This window comes from Geospiza fortis, unplaced genomic scaffold (genome assembly GCF_000277835.1).
Source record: "Geospiza fortis unplaced genomic scaffold, GeoFor_1.0 scaffold20, whole genome shotgun sequence".
Taxonomy (NCBI): Eukaryota; Metazoa; Chordata; class Aves; order Passeriformes; family Thraupidae; genus Geospiza; species Geospiza fortis.
Window position 1 is genome coordinate 2,588,625 of NW_005054374.1, and position 22,440 is coordinate 2,611,064.

General features: G+C 48.1%; 1 protein-coding gene across 1 annotated transcript in view; it reads right to left on the reverse strand.

Annotated features, from left to right (window-relative positions):
• Nucleotides 1-8,191: 8,191 nt before the first annotated feature.
• The window catches only part of BCOR (BCL6 corepressor), a 51,418-nt gene continuing 37,169 nt past the window's right edge, over nucleotides 8,192-22,440 (reverse strand). Inside the window, 5 exon segments of the mRNA XM_031060179.1 lie at nucleotides 8,192-9,321; nucleotides 10,504-10,654; nucleotides 10,866-10,943; nucleotides 12,046-12,191; nucleotides 18,969-19,135. Of these exon segments, the coding sequence (XP_030916039.1) occupies nucleotides 9,027-9,321; nucleotides 10,504-10,654; nucleotides 10,866-10,943; nucleotides 12,046-12,191; nucleotides 18,969-19,135 (837 nt within the window). The 3' untranslated portion in view covers nucleotides 8,192-9,026.

Below are 22,440 nucleotides of genomic sequence, written 5' to 3' on the forward strand. Positions count from 1 at the left end.
GCTGGGGTGGGGAAGGAGCAGCCAGCAGCCCCTGCACACACACACAGACACAGCGTACCCCTGGAGATGCTGAGGAGGGGAGGTGGAGGTGGCAAATGCTGGCAGCAGCACAGCCAAAGCTGTCTGCTCAGCCAAGAGGGTGAGGGAAGGCACTCACCAGGGTCTGTCTCTGCTGGGCCTGGCTGTGCTCCCTGACACGCTGGGCTGGGCTGTGCTGGGACCTCCTGTCACCCTGCAGCGCACGGCACAGGCTGCTGCTGCCGTCTGTCTGTCCCTCATCTGCGGTGGCCAGCAGGCCAGGGGCTGAGCAGGCAGCTGAGTCCCTCCTCCTCCCTGGGCACCTCCCCGGCTCCCTGCCCAGGTGGGATTTAAAAGGGAGGCAGCACATCTGCACCCCCACCCCAGCCGCTCCAAGAGAGCACACAGAGTTGCAGGGGGTGGCTAATGGCAAGCAAGAGTGATTTGAAGAAGTCCCTCAGTGCCCAATCTCAATTTCTAAATAAGTCTGCTTTAAATTACATTGATTTATGATTCACATATTTTTATTTGATCAGTCAGTGGTGCTGCAAACCTTCAGGCACTTTAGGTGTTTCTAATCTCTCCATCCTGTTGGATGGAGGCACCACTTGCAAGAGGCCTTTTTTTAACCCCTGAATCCACCAGCCACTCAGCCAGGACGGGCCACAAACCTGTCTGCTGTCCCCTTACTGGGGCTCTTCTCCTGGTGTGATCATAGCATGGATTATCCAGCGTCTCTGGGGAATATCCAGCACCTCTGGGGTCTCCTGCTGTCACACCACGACACAAGAAACCAGGGTGAGGGAGTTTTGGACACTGCTTGTGACAGGCTGCATCTCTGGGAGTTTACATTTTAACATTTGTACCAGGAAATCAGGTCTCTCTCAGTGTCACGGGGTTAGACAAATACCTGATAAAGAAATAAACCTGTCAAATAAATTTACTTTATAAAGGACCAAGCCCCGCAGAAGCGCCTGTTGTGTGTTTTAAAATCTGCCTCACGCCCTCACAAACAGGCTGCCTGGGACGCTGCATTCCTGTGCACTTGGGAGCCGCTGGCAGCAGAACAGGGACCATCCTTGGGGCTGTCCCGCTGTGATTCAGCCCCAGCTGCTGAGCAGACCTGCTCTGCTAATCCTCCACATCCTCATCCCTCAGCACTGCCTGGCTGAGGGATGGGGCTGACTCACCTTGCTCTGCCGCTAAAGCAAAGCTGAGGAGCACCAGAGGTGACCTGAAAGCAAACACTGAGCAGCAAAGGCTTGAACTTGGTGGGGTGTTTGAAGCCCCGGCAAGCCCAACGTGGGCTGAGCTGAGGCTGTGTTTGAGGTGATCTGCAGCTGCAGAATAAGCCTGGGCAAGGACTTTCTGGATTCCCCCAGCCTGCTCTGCCTGTGCCCCATCTGCTGCACTCACAGGACAGCCTGGGAGTGCCGTGGGTTCCTTCCCTCCTGGCTGCTCTTGTTTACTCTTAAATAACCTTGAAGGCAGAGACGCTGCTTTGTGTCCGCAGAGCCCTGTGCTGGTGTGAGCCGCTGCTTTCTGGGCAGTAGCACACCCTCCCTTCTCCAGGGCTTCCCAGCACACAGAGCTGCTGCTTCCCACCGCCCAGGCCGACTCCCAGCCTCACAAAGCACCTTTCTGCTGCAGCCTATTTGCATCTCTTTGTTGATTTTGCTAATCAAGCTCACTCCTGAGCCTTTGAAAACAGCAGTACTCAAAGGCACTCCATCTCTTTGGGCACGGCAGCCATTTCAGGAGAGGTAACCCCTTGGGGACCAGGCAGGTTTGGTCCCTGGGCTGTTCAGGGCTGTGTTGGGAGCTGGTGGATGGGCACAGCATCCAGGTTTGGGAGGCACGGGCTTACCCAGCTTTCTGAGCCAAGGTAATGCCACACTGCCACCAAAAGGGCAACGCTTCCCTGGCTCTCCCTGACCCCTTGCCCTGCTCCCAGACCCAGGCAGCCCTGCCTCCTGCCCTTGCAGGGGATGGGCTGTGTCCCACCCTGTGCATCCCACCCTGAGAGGCTGCTGGGTCTATCTGCTGGCTTAGTGAGTGCACCCAGCCCCTGTGGGGACATTCCCAAGCACTGCCACCAGCTGAGCTGGCCCTGCAGGGAGGTGACTCGGATCCCCAGATGCTCACAGCAGCCAGTGGTAGCACAGAGAGGGTCCCTGGGCTGGGGAAGCTGAGTAGGGCAGGGCAGCCAGGCAGACACAAAGCCACCCACCCTCATGACATGGAGCTAGGGCACAGAAGGATGAACTCACTCTGGAAACCCAACCCCATCCCTTGCTTAACTGCCCATGGGCTGGCCCAGCCCAGAAAGAATAATTACATTTGTGTAGACTGGCAGGTCACAAAGAGACTTAAAAGTGATATTTACCCAGAAATGCCCTGAAGTGGGGAGACAAGGTACCCAGCTTCAAACTCCGTGTTTCCCTCAGTGCTTTATGCCATCAGCTCCAGCAGCTCAACCCCAGCCCCACGGAGTGGTCAGACACCAAATGCCCACTAAATTCCTGTGGTGCTGGAGGAACTTCTCCTCAACAAGCACCACAGACCACGGGCAGGACACGTGGCAGTGGCAGCCCAGGTCTCCCCACTCCCAGGGCTGGGCTCTGTGGTTACCAGCAGCACTTTGAGAGCAGCCAGGCCAGGCTGTCACAGGAGAGTCCCTTTGGCACACGCTGGCTCCAGCTCTGAATTTGCATACTGTATTTGCCAAGGGTTATTAGTGTTGATCAGCTGTTAAATAATCTGCCCTTTTCATTTCATGAGGCCTGTCAGGACTTGCCTTCACGAAGGCTTTGCTTAAACAGGAGTTTCATGGCATATTTGAAAAGGGTTTTCATTAGGTAGCCTTTTCCTTGAAATTTCGACAGCTACAAATACTAAACACTGTCTCTGACATCATGAGCATCTGCCACATGTGTTGCCTAACCCTCTACATGCTCAGAGTGTGGAAAAGCCTCAGCCACAGAGCAGTGGAAATTGGGCTGCAGTCCCATTGGCACTCCTCACTGTGCCAAGGAAAGACCCGAGCCAGGAGATGAAGATAAAAGCAAATCCCACATCAGAAAATGAAATTATGCCCTGTTGGAGAAGGGCACTCTGAGCTTGCTGTACACAGGTTTTAAAAACAGCCTCACCCTGCTCTGCACCTGCAGAGATGGAGTCTTTGGGGTGACTGATGGCTGAATTTCAGTGTCCTTGGTTTTATCTGTGTCTCTTCAGGCCGTGCACCCTTTGCAATTAGCCAGAAACAGGAGCTCCAGAGCCTGGGCAGGCTGGGAGCACAGCCCAGTGGTTCAGGGGCTGGCTTGTGACTCACAAGGGAACAGCAGGATGGGGTAAGAACCATGTTTTGTGGTTAGGCAACACCGTCAAAGGACTCTGGAAAGTCAGGTCAGGAAGAAACCTCACTTCAGGACTGAGGGGAACTGCAATAACCAGCTGGTTTCCTCACATGTAATTATGCCCACTACCCTGCAAATTTTTAAAAGAGCCAGAAAGGAATGAAAAAATGGATGTGGCAGTAGGGATCTGAAGAGGGGGGTGCTGTGCATACTGGACAGTCTTGAATAGCCCAGTAGAAAAAAGTTGTGCTACCTTGCAGGCAAAGGACCTTCTCTGTTACCAGCAAATGAAATAGAACATCTGCCTGCAGGACAGCCCCACATTCCACACCTCCCATTCCTCTCACCTGCAGGTTTTGAGTGCCTGCTGAATTCCAAGGGCTTTTCACCACGGTTCCTTCAGCGCAGGGGAGGAAACCCACGGTGCCAGGGGAGTTTGCTGGGGACATGCTGGGGACAGAGCTCTGCCCTCCTCCTCCTCCTCCTCACCAGGGCTGGCCCAAAGCTGGTGCCTAGGTGGTACATCCAGGTGGTGGCTGCCTGCTGGCAGAGAAAAGGGCGAGCAGGGAGGTCCCTGAGATGGCCACGTTTTCCTCAGCCATGCCCAGCAGGACGGGAGGGTGGCAGTGGGCACCACAGCCAGCTCAGTCTTCTTTCTCTCCCACCACTCCTCTGGGGAGAAGAAACAAAAGCGACTGAAAACCAACCAATTTGGCTGTAACGAACCATAAAACATGGGATCAGCTCTCCACCTCTGGGTCACCTCGCCAGCAGAGTGCTTGGCTGTGCCTTGCTGGTGCTGCCTGTGTTACGGTCATCAGGCAACAAAGCCAGCATTTAGAATTGACTAATTGATTTGTACATTAAATAAGTATTTGTGCTCAATTATTGGCAGGTTTGTTAGTAGATTACTATTTAAACAATTGTGATATTTTAAATTACACGTTATTTTTATAGATGCATATTTACTTGAAAAAAGAGCGCCCCTTGCATCTATTAACATATTAAAAAGAAAATAAAACATTCAGGCTGTTATAATGCACAATGTGGCATTACTCTGGTACTTTCCCTAAGCTAGGGAAATCTTATTTGTTTAATAATAAGTTAACCATGAATATGCAAATCTGCATCCATGCAGTACCTCACTGCTGTCACTATTAATGAGTTGCAAATTAATGTGACAACAAAAGGAAAATCTATTTAGTGACAGATTTGTGGTTCCTACCTGGCTCAAGAGAGCAACCATCTACAGACACGTCAGGCTGCTGGAGGAAAATGTGCACATGGCGTGGACGGGGTTTTCTTCAGGACTGGCAAACCAGAAACAAGAAATGGATCTCCTCACCCCAGGGGCAGGAGGCAGTGCTGCTCCTGAGGATCCATCACACTGCACTGTGCCATCAGGGGAACCCATGCAAGGCTGAAATGCAGATCTAACAAGGCTGATGCAGGTAGACATCATGGTGGGATGCTTAAAACATCATCTTCTTCAGATCTCTTTGGAGATTTTTACCCCTGACCACCACTCCAAGTGAAACTTGGGTTCCTGTCATCTCCTTCTGCTCCTCCTTCTAGCAGAAATGCAGTGGTGAATGAGCACGCTGAGAAAAGATCTGTGTCTTTACAATTATGGCATTCAGCTCTTCTCCCTTGTGCGGTGGCGCCAAGCCCTCTCCTACCACCACTGGTAGGTGGTAGTAAAAAATAAAATATTTTTATTTTATACTGAAATAAAAATAAAAAAAATATTTTTTTTTTCTGCAAAAAAATTTTAAAACACAAAATGCTATTTTTCCAGTTACCTTGGATGTGTGCAAGTTTAAAGCAATAATGTGTGCCTTTTCCCTGTGCAAAGTGATGATGCTGAATGTTTACCAGCATCCCCACAGAGCCTGGGAATGGCAGCTGCCTGCACTTACCACTCCCTGATACATTAATGCTCAAATGATGGGTCTCCTCTATAGTTTCATTATTTAGCACAGAAATGAAGGGAGGAGTCAGCTTCAAACTCTTTTGATTCATGGAGTGGGCTTGGCTCCTGGGAGTAGTTTTTAAAATAATTTCCATCCTGCTCCTGCTAACTAAAACCATAGAATCATTAAGGTTGGGAAAGACCTCCGAGATCATCAGGACCAAATGTTAACCCAGCACTGACAGGTCCACCACTGAGGCATGTGCCTGAGCACCACATCTCCCCTTCCTCTGACCCTTGCTTGCCACTCACTGCCTCAGTGTCTCTGGCACAAGGCTCCAGCTCAGCCACCACAGCAAAGCAGAAGAAATGAGGAGAGTGGCTGGAGGCAGAAATGACCCAAAGAGGAAACCCCCAGGGCTGACCCCACTCTGCAGAACTCTTGGGTAAGGCAGGAAAGTAAAGGAGAGGTTCCATATTTTGGTCCTCAGCAGCATCACTTATCTCAGGGGAGCCCTCCCAGCACTGCCTGTGCTGTGGCTCCCCCTTATCCTCCCTGCCAGGCAGCCAGCCTGGAACTGGGTATTCCCTGGGATTTCCCAGCTAGCAACAAGTGAAAGTTTGACAGAGGAACCTCTTTGAAGCCAGGTTCATCTGCCTGCTCTGGCTGGAAACAGGGTTTTCCCTATTGCACCACTGGTTGTCCAACACTTCCACAGGGCAGCACAGACTCCCAGCTGGGCAAATCCAAGTGGTAAGCAGGGGAAATTCAAGGAAACACCTTGGCTTTGTCCCCAGCAGCATCAACACTGCGCTTTCACCTTGCAGAAGGCAAGTAACAGGATCAGCATGCTTTTACCATCCCCAAAGGCTGCGTTTCCATTTCCTTATTTTTTTATTGACCTGGAGCAAAGCCAGCAGTGTGAAGCAAGCGTGTTTGGCCCAAGCAGGATGCAATGCACAGGAAAGGGCTTTAAAGGAGAACAGTGTGAGATCAGAAGCTGAAGTGCTGAACACAGCCCCCACTGTGGGCTGGCTGGAGCTCGCCCAGCCCCAGCTCTGTGCCCTGCAGGACCCACACAGTCCCAGTGTGGCCAGTGCTTCATGCCCTGCTGGCACACTGCCACCTCTCCTCTCCCAAGGTAACTCTCCTGGGCTTGCCTCCTGCAAAATTTCACCTGCATTCAGCCTCTCCTGTGACAACCTCTCCCAAAGCACCCAGCACAGGGGCAGCCAGGCCAGGCTCCTGCTTCGCTGAACCCTCTGTGCTCCCTCACACAGCGATGTCCCTTTAAAAAATCACATCCCAGAGTATAAAAGGGTTGTGTTATGTCAAGGCACAGCGCTGGGATCAGGTGTCCCCTGCCATGGCCCTATTTTTAGAGCACAGGCGCCTGGGGCAGGCTCACACACACATTACAGCAGCATGAGGCTGTTACTGTATTGAGCACCAGGCAGGAGCCAGCAGGGAGAAATCCCGACTGTACCCGGCGGAGGCAGGGAAAGCTGACTAAGCAGAGATGCTCGTGCTCGGGATTCCTTGAGGAGGAGCTGGCCAAAAGAGGAAGCTGTGACAATCTTTTGTGTGCCCGAGGGGTTCGGGGAGAAATGAGGTGTGCGCCACACCCCCCGGGAAGTGGCACCAAACTGATTTATACCCAGCTCAAGCCATGCAAGCATTGGGATCACACAGCTGATCAGGTAAAGGTGTCTGTAACAATTGCTTTTAGTATTGTGCCTTGACTTTCATTTTCTGGCCCCCTTCTTTCTGGGAAAATCAGGGGGTGCAAGCAGATGGCACTGCAGAGTAGGGGTGTCTGTGCTTCACTCCCCTGCAAAGCTGGAGACTGTTTGAAAAGGAAATCCAGCGTGCCCATACAAGCTGTGCAGGAGAGACCATCCTCCTCCTCCTTACCCCAAGTCTGGAGAAAGGAGGTTGGCAGACGTGTTAGGACTAAAAATTCCCTGTCCTGAGCAGAAATAAGACTTCAGCATCCAGCAGCAGACAGCTGTTGGACCCTTCTCTCGCCTCTTGGCTCAGCTACAAAACCACCTAACCCACAGGAACAGCCCCACTGTAAAGCCATACAGCACAAATGTTTGGCAAAAGACTCAGCACACCACGAGAGGCAGCAGCTCTGAGTCTTCCCCTCCAGGGCACCTTCAGAAATGTTCTCCCTTACCTTCAGCCTTCAGGACAATGCAGAAACTCCTTCCCAGAGGCTTCTCCCAGAGTGAGCAGGTGCTCTGCTCAAGACCCTTTGAGTGGGATGCTGGCCCCCATCAGAAGAGCAGAGCAGTTTAAACACCTCAGTGGCAATTGGCTGTCATAAAATAACAGCCCCTAATTACAAGTCAGGAGTTTGAGTTCACAGCTAGAATTTCCTTCCACAAGGGGAAGGCAGAGAAGGTCTGCCCAAGCCCAGCATCATAGATAGAAGTTCCAGAGCTGCACAGAAGCGACATTCTGGTCCTTGTCCCTTTAAATCCTCCCAAAATGTGCTCATAAGTTTAATGCTCCACATTAAAACTAAAGCATTTCCCCTGATACTATTAACTTCCACTCTGCAGACTCCGTGGAAAAGAGAATTCAGCCAACTGAAATTAAAAGGATGTCAAAGGAGGGGAAATGATGGAACCTATTCACAGTTCTTAAAAAGATGGTGAAGAAAGTATTGTGAACACCATTTCTAAACCCTTGTCCCACCAAAAGCACAAACTTGATGTTTTCTTGTAACATGGAATTCAGAAAGCCAATATAGTGTACCCCAGATTTCATCAGCTGCTTGCCTGCACGTCTACCAGCCGTGCCCCACTTTGGAAACTCCACCTTCCGTTAATGAACATTAATGAGATGAAGCTCATGTCACAACCAGGCACAGAGTTAATGGGAGTCACTTTAGCCTCTTCATTTCTCAACAGTTTTATTGCCTTTAAGAAAATTTTTGTAAAATATAAATACAAAGGCAGAAGATTTACTTACAAAGTTAAAACACAGATCTCAAACATAAACACACAATTCAGAAAATTTAGTTTATGTACAGTTTCAAGCAACTTCAACATATGTTAGTTTTTCAATATTTTACAAGGTACAGAAAAAATAGTTCAAAGTCTTCTTTAAATAAAGAGCATAAAATGTTTAAACATATATAAACAATCCGGTTTGATGTGTGAAAACTAAATTTCACAGCTTTTAAATTAGGATATAAAAGTTCTTACAATTAGTTGATGCGTATGGATATGGTTTAATTTATATTACAAACTATTGAATTATATTCAATAGTGCTTACCTGGCCAAAGCAGGTAATTCTGTAAACAAAAAACCGAAAATAATATCACCAAGTGCCTTACCAAATTCTATCTCCCAAACAAGCCACACGACTTTGATCACATCACCTAGAAAAAGTATGTTCTGTGTAATCAGTGCTTTGCATGAAACAAAGTCAATGTGTGTGGGTGTGTTCTTTAAAAAAAAAATGTGTTCAGAGTAATAACAAACTTATCCCAAAGCCTGTGTGCATTTAAAGAAACATTATATAACAATTTTTTGTAAAAACTGATTGAAGTTAAAAAAAAATTCTTCCAAAATCCATCCAACTGGAATTCAGATCTCTTATATAAAGGAAAGATATTTTCATATTTAATAGTGTCCTTTCTTTACAGAAACAATTTCATTTGAACACATATACATACAGAAGTAGCTGTATAGAGCACTGTACATTAAAGGGCCTGATGGTTCACCAGAGGATGTCGAAGGGAGGCTCCTCGTGCGGGTGCAGCCAGTGGAGCTCGGAGCCCAGCAGAGTCTTGAGCTCACTTGTGAACTCCACCAAGTCCAAGAGCTCTTTGCTCTCTGGGTTAAAAGCTTCAAGGTCCGTAGCACAAGAGAACAACTGGCTGAGGGAAGTCTGTTTGTAAAACTCTGCCTCTGTGATGGTGACGACCTCCAGGTTGGGGAAGTTGCAGCGGAAGATGCGCGAGGACATCTTTAGCCTCTTCACCACGTCCGAGAGCAGGAGCCAGTTCCGTGGTCTGTGGAAGCACAGGAGAAAGGCTCCAATAACTGACATCAGGTCTCAGGATTCCTGACTCTTCCTCACATCGCAGTGGGACAAACCCTCCCCGATCCCACACCCACAAACAATCCCTCTGAAAGCAAGGTTGTTGCCCAGGGGTCGAAAATAACAGATGAGCAGGTGTGTATCTGTTTATTCAGAGTACTGCTGCCTGCAGCTTTGGGAAGGGAAGATCTAGGATGCAGGGGCACTGGGACCTATAAAACCTGGGCTCCTCAGTGCCCATGTGTGCCAGCAGCCACCCCAACTCAGACACCGAAAGGTTAGCCTGCCTGAACTCAACTGTCATTTCACAAATAGGAGATGGCTTATAGTTACAACCACAAAATTCAGCACCCCTGACTTCCAGAGAGGCTTACATAGAAGTCAACAGTAAGTTGGTTTTTTGTCAGATAAACAACACGGTTTTAAAATTCAGTCTTTGTACTTGTCCACTTCAGGGAATTAAGTTAGATCCATCACCCATGTAACAAAAACATACTAAAACCCACACCCCTGCATGACCAGTATTTAAAACTAGCTGTCATCAAAATTGGTGCAAATGGCCAACAACAGCCACTAACAAATCTAATTTATATCTTGCATATAATAGATAATACAACTTTCCAGGTCTTTGCTTATTAGTAAGTATCATAGGATCTTCCCTAAGATACTCATTTGTTTGTATCCCTAAGATTCCAATTCAGAGCTCTAAACCAGTTTTGCTACAAAGTCTAGAAAAGCAGTAATGGTGTAATTTTGTCATGCACAAAGGCATGTCCACTCAGCCCCAGAACAGAAAAACCCATGGAATAAAATTAACACTGTACAAACATCATACCCAAATTTAAGTGCTAGAAGCACTTCTATTTTGGGAAGTTATAAACAAGATGCCTGTCTGGGATGAGGAAAGGACTTTGTGCTCAAACATCACTTGTCCTGCTCTGGAATATGGCAGTAAAAACTCAGCCCTGACAAACCAGCCTTTTCCTCTTTCACCTCCTCTTAGTTTATTTCCTAAAAACCACCAGCAGTTACAGTATTGATCTCTCATTTATGTTACATAAACACAAACACTTTTCCCCACCGAGACAAACTGCCACCAGCCCAAGCAGATCATCCCAGCTGTTTTTACCCCAAAATCTGAATTTGTTCTTACCCCTGAGAGAGACACACTTGGATGTTGTAACACGGTAAGGGAGGCTCATCCAAAAATTCAAATTCAAACACATCACTGAAGCCATCTTCATCTTCATCACCTGGGCCAGGAGGATTTGCCAAGACATCAAATCCAGATTCATCTTTTGGATCTAAATAAAATTGAATAAAGGTGCTAAGTCAGCAATGAAAAGACTGTTGCAGGTCTTGCTTTTTTCCCCCCAATAACGTGATCTGTAAACAAAATCAGTTTGCTTCCTTCCCAGCTTCCTCCACCACAAGAACAAAACAGCCCCCACCCCCACGTGCCCCGTGTTTTTAAAGTCTCTGCATAGAAAGAAATAAAGGGCAACATTTGCTCACCGCACACAGAGCTGCCATAGAAATCCCAGTACAAACCAGGGTCATCCACACTTCGACCTTGCAGGTCAGTTAAATACTCTGGAGAGGAAAAAACAACAACAAAAACATACTGATGAGAACAAAAAGCTGGCAAGTCAGGAGACTGCACGTCACAGAGCCTCAGCACCTTCCATCAAATAATCCCACACCATACCCCTGGCACACATGCTGCAAACAACAGCATATAAACACCATGCCCCCACATCAAATAATGACCCACCACATCAAATAATCACCTAAGGTCTAACAGGGACACACCCAACATTAAGCTTCAGATACTGAGGGCAGTATCTTATTTTTGTGGAGATAGGGTGTGCCACATTTATTGGCCTTCACAATTATTCTGGACACCAACTTGAGGGTGAAACTGTGGCCCCAAATAAACAGATGAAAAAGGTTTTTCTACACAGGTATGTTCAGAAGATGTAGTTCTTTTCTACAGATATAATCTGGGAGATTTACAAGCTGAATTGCTGAAAAGATACTGGGATTCAGGATGCTAGGAAGCCAAAGATACTGGACTTTACTGGAGTCCTGAAACACTTGTGTGCCTTCTGTACTGCACCAATTAAAGAGGTAAACAGATGAGTACTTAAACTCATGGACTATGAGCACTGCAAACATGCCCAGAGGTAAGTTATTAGGGAATGCAAGTGTCTTCATCCAAAACTAAGAGGAAAAAGAACCCTAAAGCCATGTTATAACATGGATATGTTTAAAGCCTTTAATGTATTTTTACAGTATTTCAGGTATAAAACAAGGCAGAACTGGCAAAACCAAAAATAGTCTAAGACCATGGGAAAACGCAAGTATAACAAACAGCTATGTGAATTGCCAAGTTTCTTATTTTCATTTCAAGCAGAAAACTGAAGGCACCAAAACAGCCCGCTGACCTCCTACCCACCTATCAAATCTGACAGTGCAATAATCCCTATGACTTATTAAGAGTTTCAATCAGAAGGAGCCCCCAAGCATGGCTATGCTTCCCACCTGCAACCTCTGGGTTTTTGCAGGCAAGGGAGGGAGCTCAGCCCAGCCCACATCCCCTTGGCATGAAGCCACCCCTGCCAGGCAGGAGGGATTTGGGGGACAGAGAACAAGCCCCAAGGACCAGAAAGCCCCAAGCAGGGTGGGCACAGACCTGTGAGGAAGGTCTCCATGAGCTCACTGTGGGTCATTTTCACGATGGTCCTCCCAGAGTAGGTTGCAAGTGTTGGATCAGCACCATAGGACAGCAACAGGCGGACAATTTCCAAGTGGTCGTTTTCCACCGCGTCGTGGATTGGTCTGGTGTGCAATAAAATAAAAACCACAGAGTTACATCTTGACTCAACAGTTTTATGCAAATATTTTTGACAAGAAACTTCTGACTGTAGATCAAAGCTATTTATAGAAAGTAACACTATTAATACAGCTGCCAATCATCTTGCTGGCGGTTTTACTTGCACATCATCCCCCTCCCCTCTTGTCTTCAGTCAGACTGCTCAGGGCACATATTTCTGTTACGTCTACTCCTTGCTGCACACATTTTCGAGGGACAGTAAAATAATTACACTGCTGTAACAGAAAGCAGGAGTTTGTGTGAAGCCTCACAAACATCATTTTGCTGCAAGTCACTCTAGCGTTCCAAATCTCTGCCACATAACAGCGTGTTGTGGAGCAAGGCTCATTCAGCCTGCCTCTGGGCAAGCAGGGAAATCAGTTACCCGAAGCTCCTAAATTATGTACACAGAAATAAGTTATGAAAATTTGCTAGGAATTAAACTTCCGTGCAGAACATCCTCTTTAAACAGTACTTGTAAATACATCTGCAGCACAATTCAACCCTTCTAATCAGAGAATAGAAAAACATGTTATTTTAAGTTGTAGTCCACCCAGAAATTAAAGCATTTCATGCGGCGTGAGCAATCCATACAAGCTCGACATAGATTTTGTGAGCCTTCAGAAGGATTATTCATTAATACACAGGCCTGCAATTCCAGGTTTAGAATTCCTTATCGCTAATTATAAATCGCATTAACTTCTGCCTTTAAAATTGATTATACATAACGGGGAGTTGTCTGGAAGTAGAACATATTACCCTTCAGACTAATGAAGATGTGCTAAAATCCCATCTTTTCCTTAGACAGCAAGAGCAGGGAACTAAAAGCAGAGCCCAATGCATGGGCAGCGATCATGGCAGCCCAACTCAGCACAACATTCCTCCTTTGCACTGTCAACACTGCTGCCCCCAACAAGGCTGTCAAGGGAGCTTGTATGAAAAGGCAAGGAAGGACTTTCACCAGGATCACACACTGCCTTCCTGGAAAGCTTTCACAGTGATGTTACCAGGGGAAGTCACTTGGAAGCACTGCCAAGTGAACCTCTCTGCTCCCTCTCCGGATCTGCCAAGCAGCACTCGGCTGACAACCAGGGCTCAACTCCCTCCTGCCAGGAGGTCACATCCCACCACTCCTGCCTCTCAGGGCAATGTCCCCTCAAGGTCACCACTGCTTTGGCATGACCTGGCACACACGAAAGCTCAGGACAGAGGAAGGGGGGATCAGATCAGTCAGAAGAGGATGGCACACCACTGTCTTCCCATCTACCAAACGGCACTGCTGGTGGGAGAGGGAGGAGGGTGACTCTGGTAAGTCTCAAAAAGATGTTGCAGATGTATTTACTCCAAGTACTTTCCATAGTGATTTAGGGTGACTAACATCTGCTATACATGAAGGGTTCTTGCTTGCATCCATCTTGCTGGAAAGCTGCATGTCGTATCAGTTTTGACACACGCACAATATACTGACTTGAGGAGGTGCGCCTGGGGACTTGGTGGTTTGTTCCCTATGGAAAGAGGGCTTATCCCATGCTGCCTGCCTCCCATACACCCCATGCCACCAACAGAGTGAAGAAGCAGGTGGTCCTCGAGCTGCTGAGCACAGTCCTCAGCCCAGCTTGCGGCAATCCTCAGAGCCTTGGCAGCAGAGAGCACAACGTGGATACCTTCAAAGCCCAACACCCCGCTCTTTGGAAAGCCACCTTCACATTTTGAGACCAGAGAGGTCCATGAGGATCACTGCAAAGCATCAGGATATCCTTTATCAGTTTCCGAGGGAATGCCTCTAAAATAACACTGACACTGCTGCCTTTGAGACAGACAGTGTTGGAGGAGCCGACATTCCCAGGATTCCCCTGCAAGTCTCACCCTCCCACCTCCACCTACTGACTCAGCGCTTCCCCACAGGGAAGCATCACATCCAGGATCTGGTCAGTGCTACATCACAGAGTCACATCCCAGGTGACACCAAGCAGGAGGCAACAAATAACAGAGGTGCCGACACGGGGGCTGCAGAAGTATCGAGTGTTTCTTGCTGTCAGCGAGCATCTGAGGCCTGAGCTGCTGGGTCACGGCACTCTGAGCATCTACAGCAGGAAAGGTCAGCCCTGCTGCAAACCCTCCTGTCCCCCCCTGGGCATGAAGCATCCCTGGCTGAAAGTCTGGCACCAGGCACCAGGAGCAGATCAGAGGCTGCTGCCAAGTGCTGGCAACGCTCTTTCTCCCCCACTCCCTCGCTTCGCTCGAGTCTTTAATTCTGAACTCATTTTAAATTTTATTTCAGAATTACGATTTTCTGGTTTTGGGGACGGGGTTGAGGAGTGTTGTGGGATTATTGGTTTGCGGGTTTTCTTGTTTGCGTTTGGGGTTTTCTTTTAAACTGACTTACCTAAGTGGCTTTTGAAGCAGTAATGAATTCAAGATGATCCCTTAACTTATTAAAAACAGCATCTAAATCACCGCCCAGTGTTCCAATTGATTTAACGACACTCAGACGAGTTTATTAAAGGGTGCCTGGGCATTCCCCAGGAAGGCAAAACTGCAGCACATGGGCTGTAACCCTGTGATGGAGCCTCCTTCTGCCTCCTTGCAGGTCACCAAGCCCAACGTGGGGCTGCAGACAGAGGGGCAGGCAGAACCAGATTCGTCATCCCAGAGTACACAGGGAGGCTGCCTGGGCATGAGAGGGAATTTATAGAGGCACGGGGAAGGAAAGGCGTAGTAAGGCAGCGCGGAAGGAGGAAGAACAATAAATAGAAGGAAGCAAAGAAAACACTGGCAGGGATGGAGGGGGGGTGGGCGGGGAAGGAGATTCCCCATAGATAAGTTAAGGGAGAAAAGGCCAAAACAGAGCACCGACAGACTCTTTCACTGGCTAGAACAGCTTCTTGGCAAGCTGACGAGCGAGACCATGCAAAGGCACAGCTATTTGTTTGCTTCTCCCAGCAGAGCCAGCAGAGGAGGGAGTATTCTTCAGTCTTGGCAGAGTTTAACCATCCTCTTTGTAGGATGCAAAAGCAACTACTGGAATAGGCAACTTTTTCAGATGTGAAAATAAAAGAAGATCCCTGGGAGTCCTCTCCTGGGCTGCTCTGCCATACAATCTCTTCCACCCTGAGCATCGTGGAAATAAACACTCTCTATCCCTAATGGTACAGTTAACGTAGCACAGCTCGTTTCTAAAACAAACCCTTCAAAAGGCCCCAGAAGGAGCTGAGGACATTCGAGAGCTGCAATATCCTACAAAAGACACACATCTCAAACCCTCTCTTGTGTACCGCCGAATCCTTCCTACTATTTTTACTTCCACTAGAGTTAGGAAAACAATTCACTGGAGGGTTTATCATTCCACCACCAAAATTATAAACTATTTAGACCAGTCAGGGTTTGCTCTCAGCCTCTCAGGCACCACCAGAGCTCTCCCCACTGCAGTGAGAGGGAGCGGTGCCATATTTTGGCGTTCTGTTTGCATTCCCAGCCGCTCTGTTACGCAAGGCAAGGCTGCCCCACGGAAGGGGCAGGGCAGGAGTGGCAGGAGGGCAGGCTGGGCTGCCTCTCCTTGAACGCAATTAGCTGCTGGAAGGTATGGCTGTGCCAAGACCAGCTGAAAGGACACAGGAAGAGAGCCATCTTGGCATGGTCCTCGCAGGGAAAAAAAATAAAAATAGGCTGAGCTCATCAGCTGCCAGCGGGAAGGATACAGCGAAACTGGCTGCAGAGAGAGGATCTCGCCAGAGAACTCCGAAGCAACGCGGAGCCCTCGCTAACAGGCAGGGGATGTCTGTATTTTTGGCACGTGGCTTTGTTGCCGTAATGGCAAGGGTTCAGCTAGGGCATGCTGCAGAGGGGTAAGAGGAGGAGAACGGCGAGATAAGGCCAAATACAGGCGGCAAACAGCCTTGCTAATGTCAGTCCCAACACCCCTAGCGGAGCTACTGCACTTACCCGGGTCCTGTCGGGGAAGGGAAGCTCTCACCTCTTAAGCACGGTCTATTATTATTTATAGGTAAGACGATTAAGAGCCCTTAGTGACTGCAGCACCTCGGAGACAGGTCTTAAAGATCTCCGGATTCTACAATAATCTTTGATTAGGCACTAATTGAGCAGCAGAGTGCTTGTGTATTCAGGGTCTGCAGGCACTGCATGTGGTCCATCAGCATAGAGTTTAAGGGGAAAAACATCCAAGACCTACCACATTTAGCCCGGCCAGATGTGCTGTGAATAGGGCAGAGAGGGACATCCTGTGCCGAGCTGGGGTGAATGAAGAGGACTGCACCATTCCCAGACATTATCTCCTCGCTGCCCCTACACCAGACTGGCATTTTGTTTGTTTCTGGCTTCACCGAGATGTCTGATACCACCAGGAAGCAGAGGCTGGACGCCTGCCTCATCCCAAAACACACACACAGAGCCAGCACCATGATCAGAGCACCCGCAGCATTTGAGAGAGGCACAGACTTCACAGAACTTTCCTGCATCCTTCACATTCGCAGAACTTTCCTGCATCCTTCACGTTCACACCGACACCCTGCACAGACCAAAGCCATACCCTCACCAGCCACAACTTTTCAGAATGTCCTCCAAAAAGCCGATGGTAGAGGCAGCAAGGAGCAGAGCCCAGGGTTCCAGGTGACCCCCCAGGCTGCCTCCCCAGCACAGCTGTGCTCGCACAGCACACGCAGCTGCATCCATCCATTGCAGTTACATCACTCCTCCGTGCTGCTTTGCATTAAAACAGACTGAACAGTACCACACACATCCACTGCCACCGGCTGCAGGCTTGAGAGCATCCACAGCACCACCAAAAGTACCTCTGGATAAGTGAGGTGGCAGAGGGGAAAATAAAAAGCCAATTCAGAGTCGTTAAAAAAGCAGGGGAGAAGGACAAGTCTCAGATGGTGCGCTTTTTGGGTTTGTTTTGGAGGGGGTTTTGTTGTTATTTCTAAGGGTTGAACATGTTCTGGATTTTAATTTTAAAAGCAACACACCAGAGGAAGACTGACACATCTTTCTTCCTAAAAGTTAAAGGAGAAAAACCTTCAAGAGAGAAATGGGACTTGTCTTACGAACGTCCTAACTTACTCCACAGAGACAGAGAAGTATGACCCTGCCAAAAGGCAGTGCATTACACAAATCCAAAGTTCCTTACACAAACTTCTGCTCTCTGTCCTGCCCAACTCAGACCATCTTTCCTCTGTGTATTAGCTGTGTTCTGGATTCTTGCTGTCTACTGGGCAGCTTTCCAAATGAAAAGTAAGTCTTGCCCTCAGAAAAGAGAGGCAACAGCACGCTGAGTTCTGACATTACCATCTATGATCAGATCGTCATTATGTTCATTTCTAAAATCCATTTTCCCAAGAACAACTTTTCAGGGTACACTGGCCAAGTTTCTTTCTTGAAAATCAGCTCCATCTGTGACTAGAAATCAAAGGTGGGCTCGGAACTGGCGGGTGATTAAGACTGCTCAGACGCTTCCCAGGGATAATTTTCTATATAGGTTATTCCAGCGAGTGAGACAAAAATAATTTAGGGTTCTTTTTGAGGTAACTCACCGCTGTTGCACAGGTCACATATTAAAGCTAAAGGCAGCAGAAAATGCGAGGCTGTTTGTCAGCCTGGAGAGCTCAGAACTCTTTACAAAGACGTGGGCGACAGAGGAGGAATCTGACAATCCAGTCGGGGTTTTAATGTTTCTCCAAAAAGCTTTCCTTTGGGCTGTGATGGGCTGGTGATGGGCCGGGAACAATGGACCATCATGAACTTTTAATGGACCATCCTAACCAGACCTCTTTTTGTTTTCCTGACTCCTCCCTTCCCAAGTTAATAAATAAAGAGCTTAAAAACAAAAGAAGCAGGCTCTTAGTTACGCTAATTTTACCTCCCTGGCTATTTGGATGGTGATAGGGAAGGCGATAAACCATTTAAGATAACAAGCTGCAGGAGATTCGCAGAATACAAAGACCTGTCCCCAAAATGCACAGACTGAATAACAGCTCTGCATACGCTCAGGACAAGTTACCCCAAGGTCAGCCTCACAGAGGTGGTCAAAGAGGTGCTTTAGGAGATACACAAGAAGCTTAAAAAAAGGTCCAGAGCAGCATTTTTTTTCTCCACAAAGCTAAAAAGAAAAGCTCACTATCTATTCTGCCAGCACAGGAACTAAGCACCCCTACTATTCTGTGAAGGAAACTAAAAAAAGGCTAATTCGGGATTAAAAAAAAGAAGAAAAAAAAAAAAGAAACCGTAAATCCAAAATATCAAATGAGCAGATAGTTTAACAGTTCAGCAAACAACATTTTTATACAGCACATACAGGACTCGCACACCCGATGGCCACAAAAGCCTGAAGTGCTCTCCAAAGTAACCCTGCTAACAAGGCTAACTCCACTCTTTTGGCACAGCTCAAAGGACCTGCAGGGCACATGAGCAGGGCTGCAGCTCAAGTATCACTCCTTCCTGCCCTGCAGCTGGCAATTCCACCGACTAACAACAACCAACCAAAGCACAACTTATTAAAATTCCCAGAATCGAAAAGAAATTACCCCGAACTGGAGCCGCAACAGAAGCGTGTCCCCGCCGCTTTATGAACCAGAGAGCACAGGAGGCCACAGAGCCCCGCACGGCCCTGCCCAAGGACCAGCAGCAAGGCTGCGTGACCTGCCTGGGTGGGGAGGCAGCACAAGGGGAGCATAAAGGAGAGGCTCAGAGGGAAGGGAGGCACAGAGAGACGAGGGGGTGCTGCTCACCTGGTTCCATCCTGGGCGCTGCAGTTGACGTCCGCGCCGTACTCGAGGAGGTGCCGCACGATGCTCAGCCAGCCCCGGGCACAGGCCTCGTGCAGGGCACAGTAACCCGCGTTGTCACGGTGGTTCACGTCACACGCCTTGCTTTCCAAACAATACAGAACCACTTCCTGCAAACAGCAAGGAAAACGGACGAACACTGAGTTATTTCTTGCTGGGTAAGCGCGCGGATTTCTCTGCTTGAAGGAAAAGAGGGTAAAGACAAAACCCCTATGATTTGCTAAGTTACCCTCTATGAGATGGGTCAGTCAAAAGGAAAATGAAAGGGGGAGCTGTTGACAGTCCTGTCTGTTCAGGAGACACAGCAGAGACTTCCCTGAGCAGACTAATTTGGGCAAAGTGACACTGAGAGCTCCATGCCTTGCAGGACCCTGTAACCCCCAACATCAGGAACTGTCACAGAGGGAGAACACAAAAATTTCACAGACAAAACTCATAGTGTTCCACTTCTGAGAACTTCTACATGTAAATCTAGTGGGAAGGTTGTTACTCTTACATCTGCATTTTCTTAACAGAAAATTCTGCAAGTGCAACAGCAGCACAGCCAACGTCAGTTTGATTTTAAAAGAAAAAGTGCATGACCCGAAACAAAACACATTTAAGACACACAAAGGATGGTTTGCTATCAGCAAACAAAAACCAGCCTGGCTCTATCGAGACTGGGGAAATCCCATTTTCACCCACCCCGGTTTTCTGCATGCAGAAGTAAAGGCAGGCGCCGGGTTCCAATAAGGAGCCCGGCGCCGCAGGAAGCCGTGTGAATTTAACACAATTCATCTTGCAGTCAAATCCACACGCTCCAGAGCCTGGGCCAGGCTCGGCTCTGCACTGCCCTGCAGCCTTGGAACAATGACTGCTCCATCACTCAACCGAAAATTTGGGATGGTGCGAGTCTTCCTCGACTCGTGCCGGATGCAAAAGAAGGCAAAACAAAACAAAACACATTTCTAAGAGATGTTCAATGCATAAAATAGCCCCCACGTTCCCAGATTAGTGGTAAACCATTAATTTTACATTTGAGTGACATCCATGCAAAGCCAGAAACGGCACGGAGGGGGCGAGTGCTTGTTTAGCCAAAGCAGGAGAATAAAACGACGTCGGGCGCAGCGCATTTATTCCTCCCGTTTCAAAATAAACCAGAAAGCCCGCAATAATCTGTGCTCTGGGTACACCTGACTCGAGAGCTGGTATCCAGGATACAGCATGAAGCTGCTCTTTTAGCAGGCCCTCCAGCCAGGCTAGAGCTGAGAGCTAATGAACTGCCTTTCCCAGGCTCCAGAGCATCCCCTCCAATGCCACGGGGGATGCACCCACCCACCCACCCACCCCAGTGCACCCACAGGACCCCCACAGTCCCACCTCTCACCAAACAGGGGCTCTGAACGCTCCTGCTAATCAGCCCAAGCGCCAAAAATCACTCCAGAACAGATCCTCTTTACCCTGCACATGCTCAAGCCCATAAGAAAGGGCTGTGCAAAATTGTACTCTGGAGGTATGAATTTTCCTTCAAAGCAGACCACCCTGCCAGGCAAATTAGCAGATGGATATAGGTAGCAGAAGCAGCTGCTGTATTCAGTGCCACTTTTAGCATGCAGTTACCATTTAAAATAGACTTTGCAACTCAAAATAAAAGATGTTTCATCTATTTTTGTAAAAATGAAAGACTCGTCCTAGGGTGGAATACCTACTACTGGACAAAAAAGCTAATTTTGTCAGGCAATTCTGTGTTCAGAGGCTATAAGAAGAATGTCATTAACCACAAAATGTAACCGTAAAGACCATAAAACTCTACATTGTTAATTAATTAAATGCCTCATTAACTTTTTTTTAACATTATTTATTCAATTCACAAAAAAATTGGCCACCAATGCCAAATACAGGAACATGTGGTGCCACAAACACACTTTTGGTTTCACAAGCATTTCTTGCTAAGGTTTGGGGAAGTCTGTGAGAGTGCCACAGGGCAACTTAATGTCTGTTCAGGTGCTCTATTTAAATCAGCATTCTGAAAATCACTCACAGTTAATCCAAAGAGTCAAACTAGAACATAACCAGACACCTCCACCTCTGCTTCTTGCAGTTTCTTAGCCAAACTGCAAACAGCCACGTCAAAGTATGCATATATATATGCATGGCCCATCCTCGTATGCAATGAGCTGCCCTTCTTATGTACTCCTTCTCCAGGGGAAGAGCTCAGCATCCCCCAGGCCCCAAGAAGCACTACTGCCCCCAACCCAGCCTTAAAACACAGCCCTTGGGTCAGGCATTATATGCTGAGCTTTAACACTTCCCCCAGCACCACACCAAACCCCTGCAGTGGTGTCCATTCCTGAGCAGGATGCAGGAGATCTGCAGGAGCTGTGCAGGGGCAGGATGGGGCTCTGCAGCTCCTGCTCCTGTGGCAGTGACACTGCATAAGCCCTGCCTTCCCCTCTGTTTAAATGCCCTCTCACACACCACACACTTTGCTAGTTTCTCTGCCTTCCCAGGAAGGATTTAATAACAAACTGACAGGGAACTTCCCAAGCCCACTGTCGTGGTTTCAGCCCAGCCAGCAGCCTCACTCACTCACTCACTCACTCACTCACTCACTCACTCACTCACTCACTCACTCACTCACTCACTCACTCCCCCAGCAGCAGGACCAGGGTGAGAATCAGAGAAGCACAAGGGTCAAAGGTGGAAAACTCATGGACTGGGATAAAGACAGTTTCATAGGGAAAGCAAAAGCCATGCATGCAAGCAAAGCAAAACAAGGAATTCATTCACTGCTTCCCGTGGTTGGGCAGGTGTTCAGCCATCTCCAGGACAGCAGGGCCCCATCTCCACTTATCAGTGACTTGGGGAGATGAACAACATCACTCCAAATGTCCCCCCACCTCCTCCTCCAACTTCACACTCTGATCCATGATGTCCCAGGGTCTGGAATATCCCTGTGCTCAGTTTGGGTCACCTGTCCTGGCTGTGTCTCCTCCCAGCCTCCCATGCACACCAGTCTCCTCACCAGTGTGGCAGCAGGAAAAGCAGAAAAGGCCTTGGCTCTGTGTAAACCCTGCTCAGCAGTAATAAAAACATCCCTATATTATCATCATTTTGCTCAGCACAAATCCAAAACACTGCCCCATACCAAATACTGAGAAGAAAATTAACCCTACCCCAGCCAAAACCAGCAAATGCAGACACACACCAAAAAGCAACGAGGCAGAAAGACAGCCAGTGTTTCCTCTCACATCAAATTCATTACACAAGCCTTTTGTCATTTTTTTCCCAAAAAGACTCTGCGCTCCCTGTAATTCCCTCTTCACAAAAAGTAAATTACAGTTTTAAGACTACCATTATCTCAAGTCATTTGTTTCAAATGGGGAAAACAGAAGGGATTCTGGAGCGGCCATACATTGGGATGAGTTGGTAACAT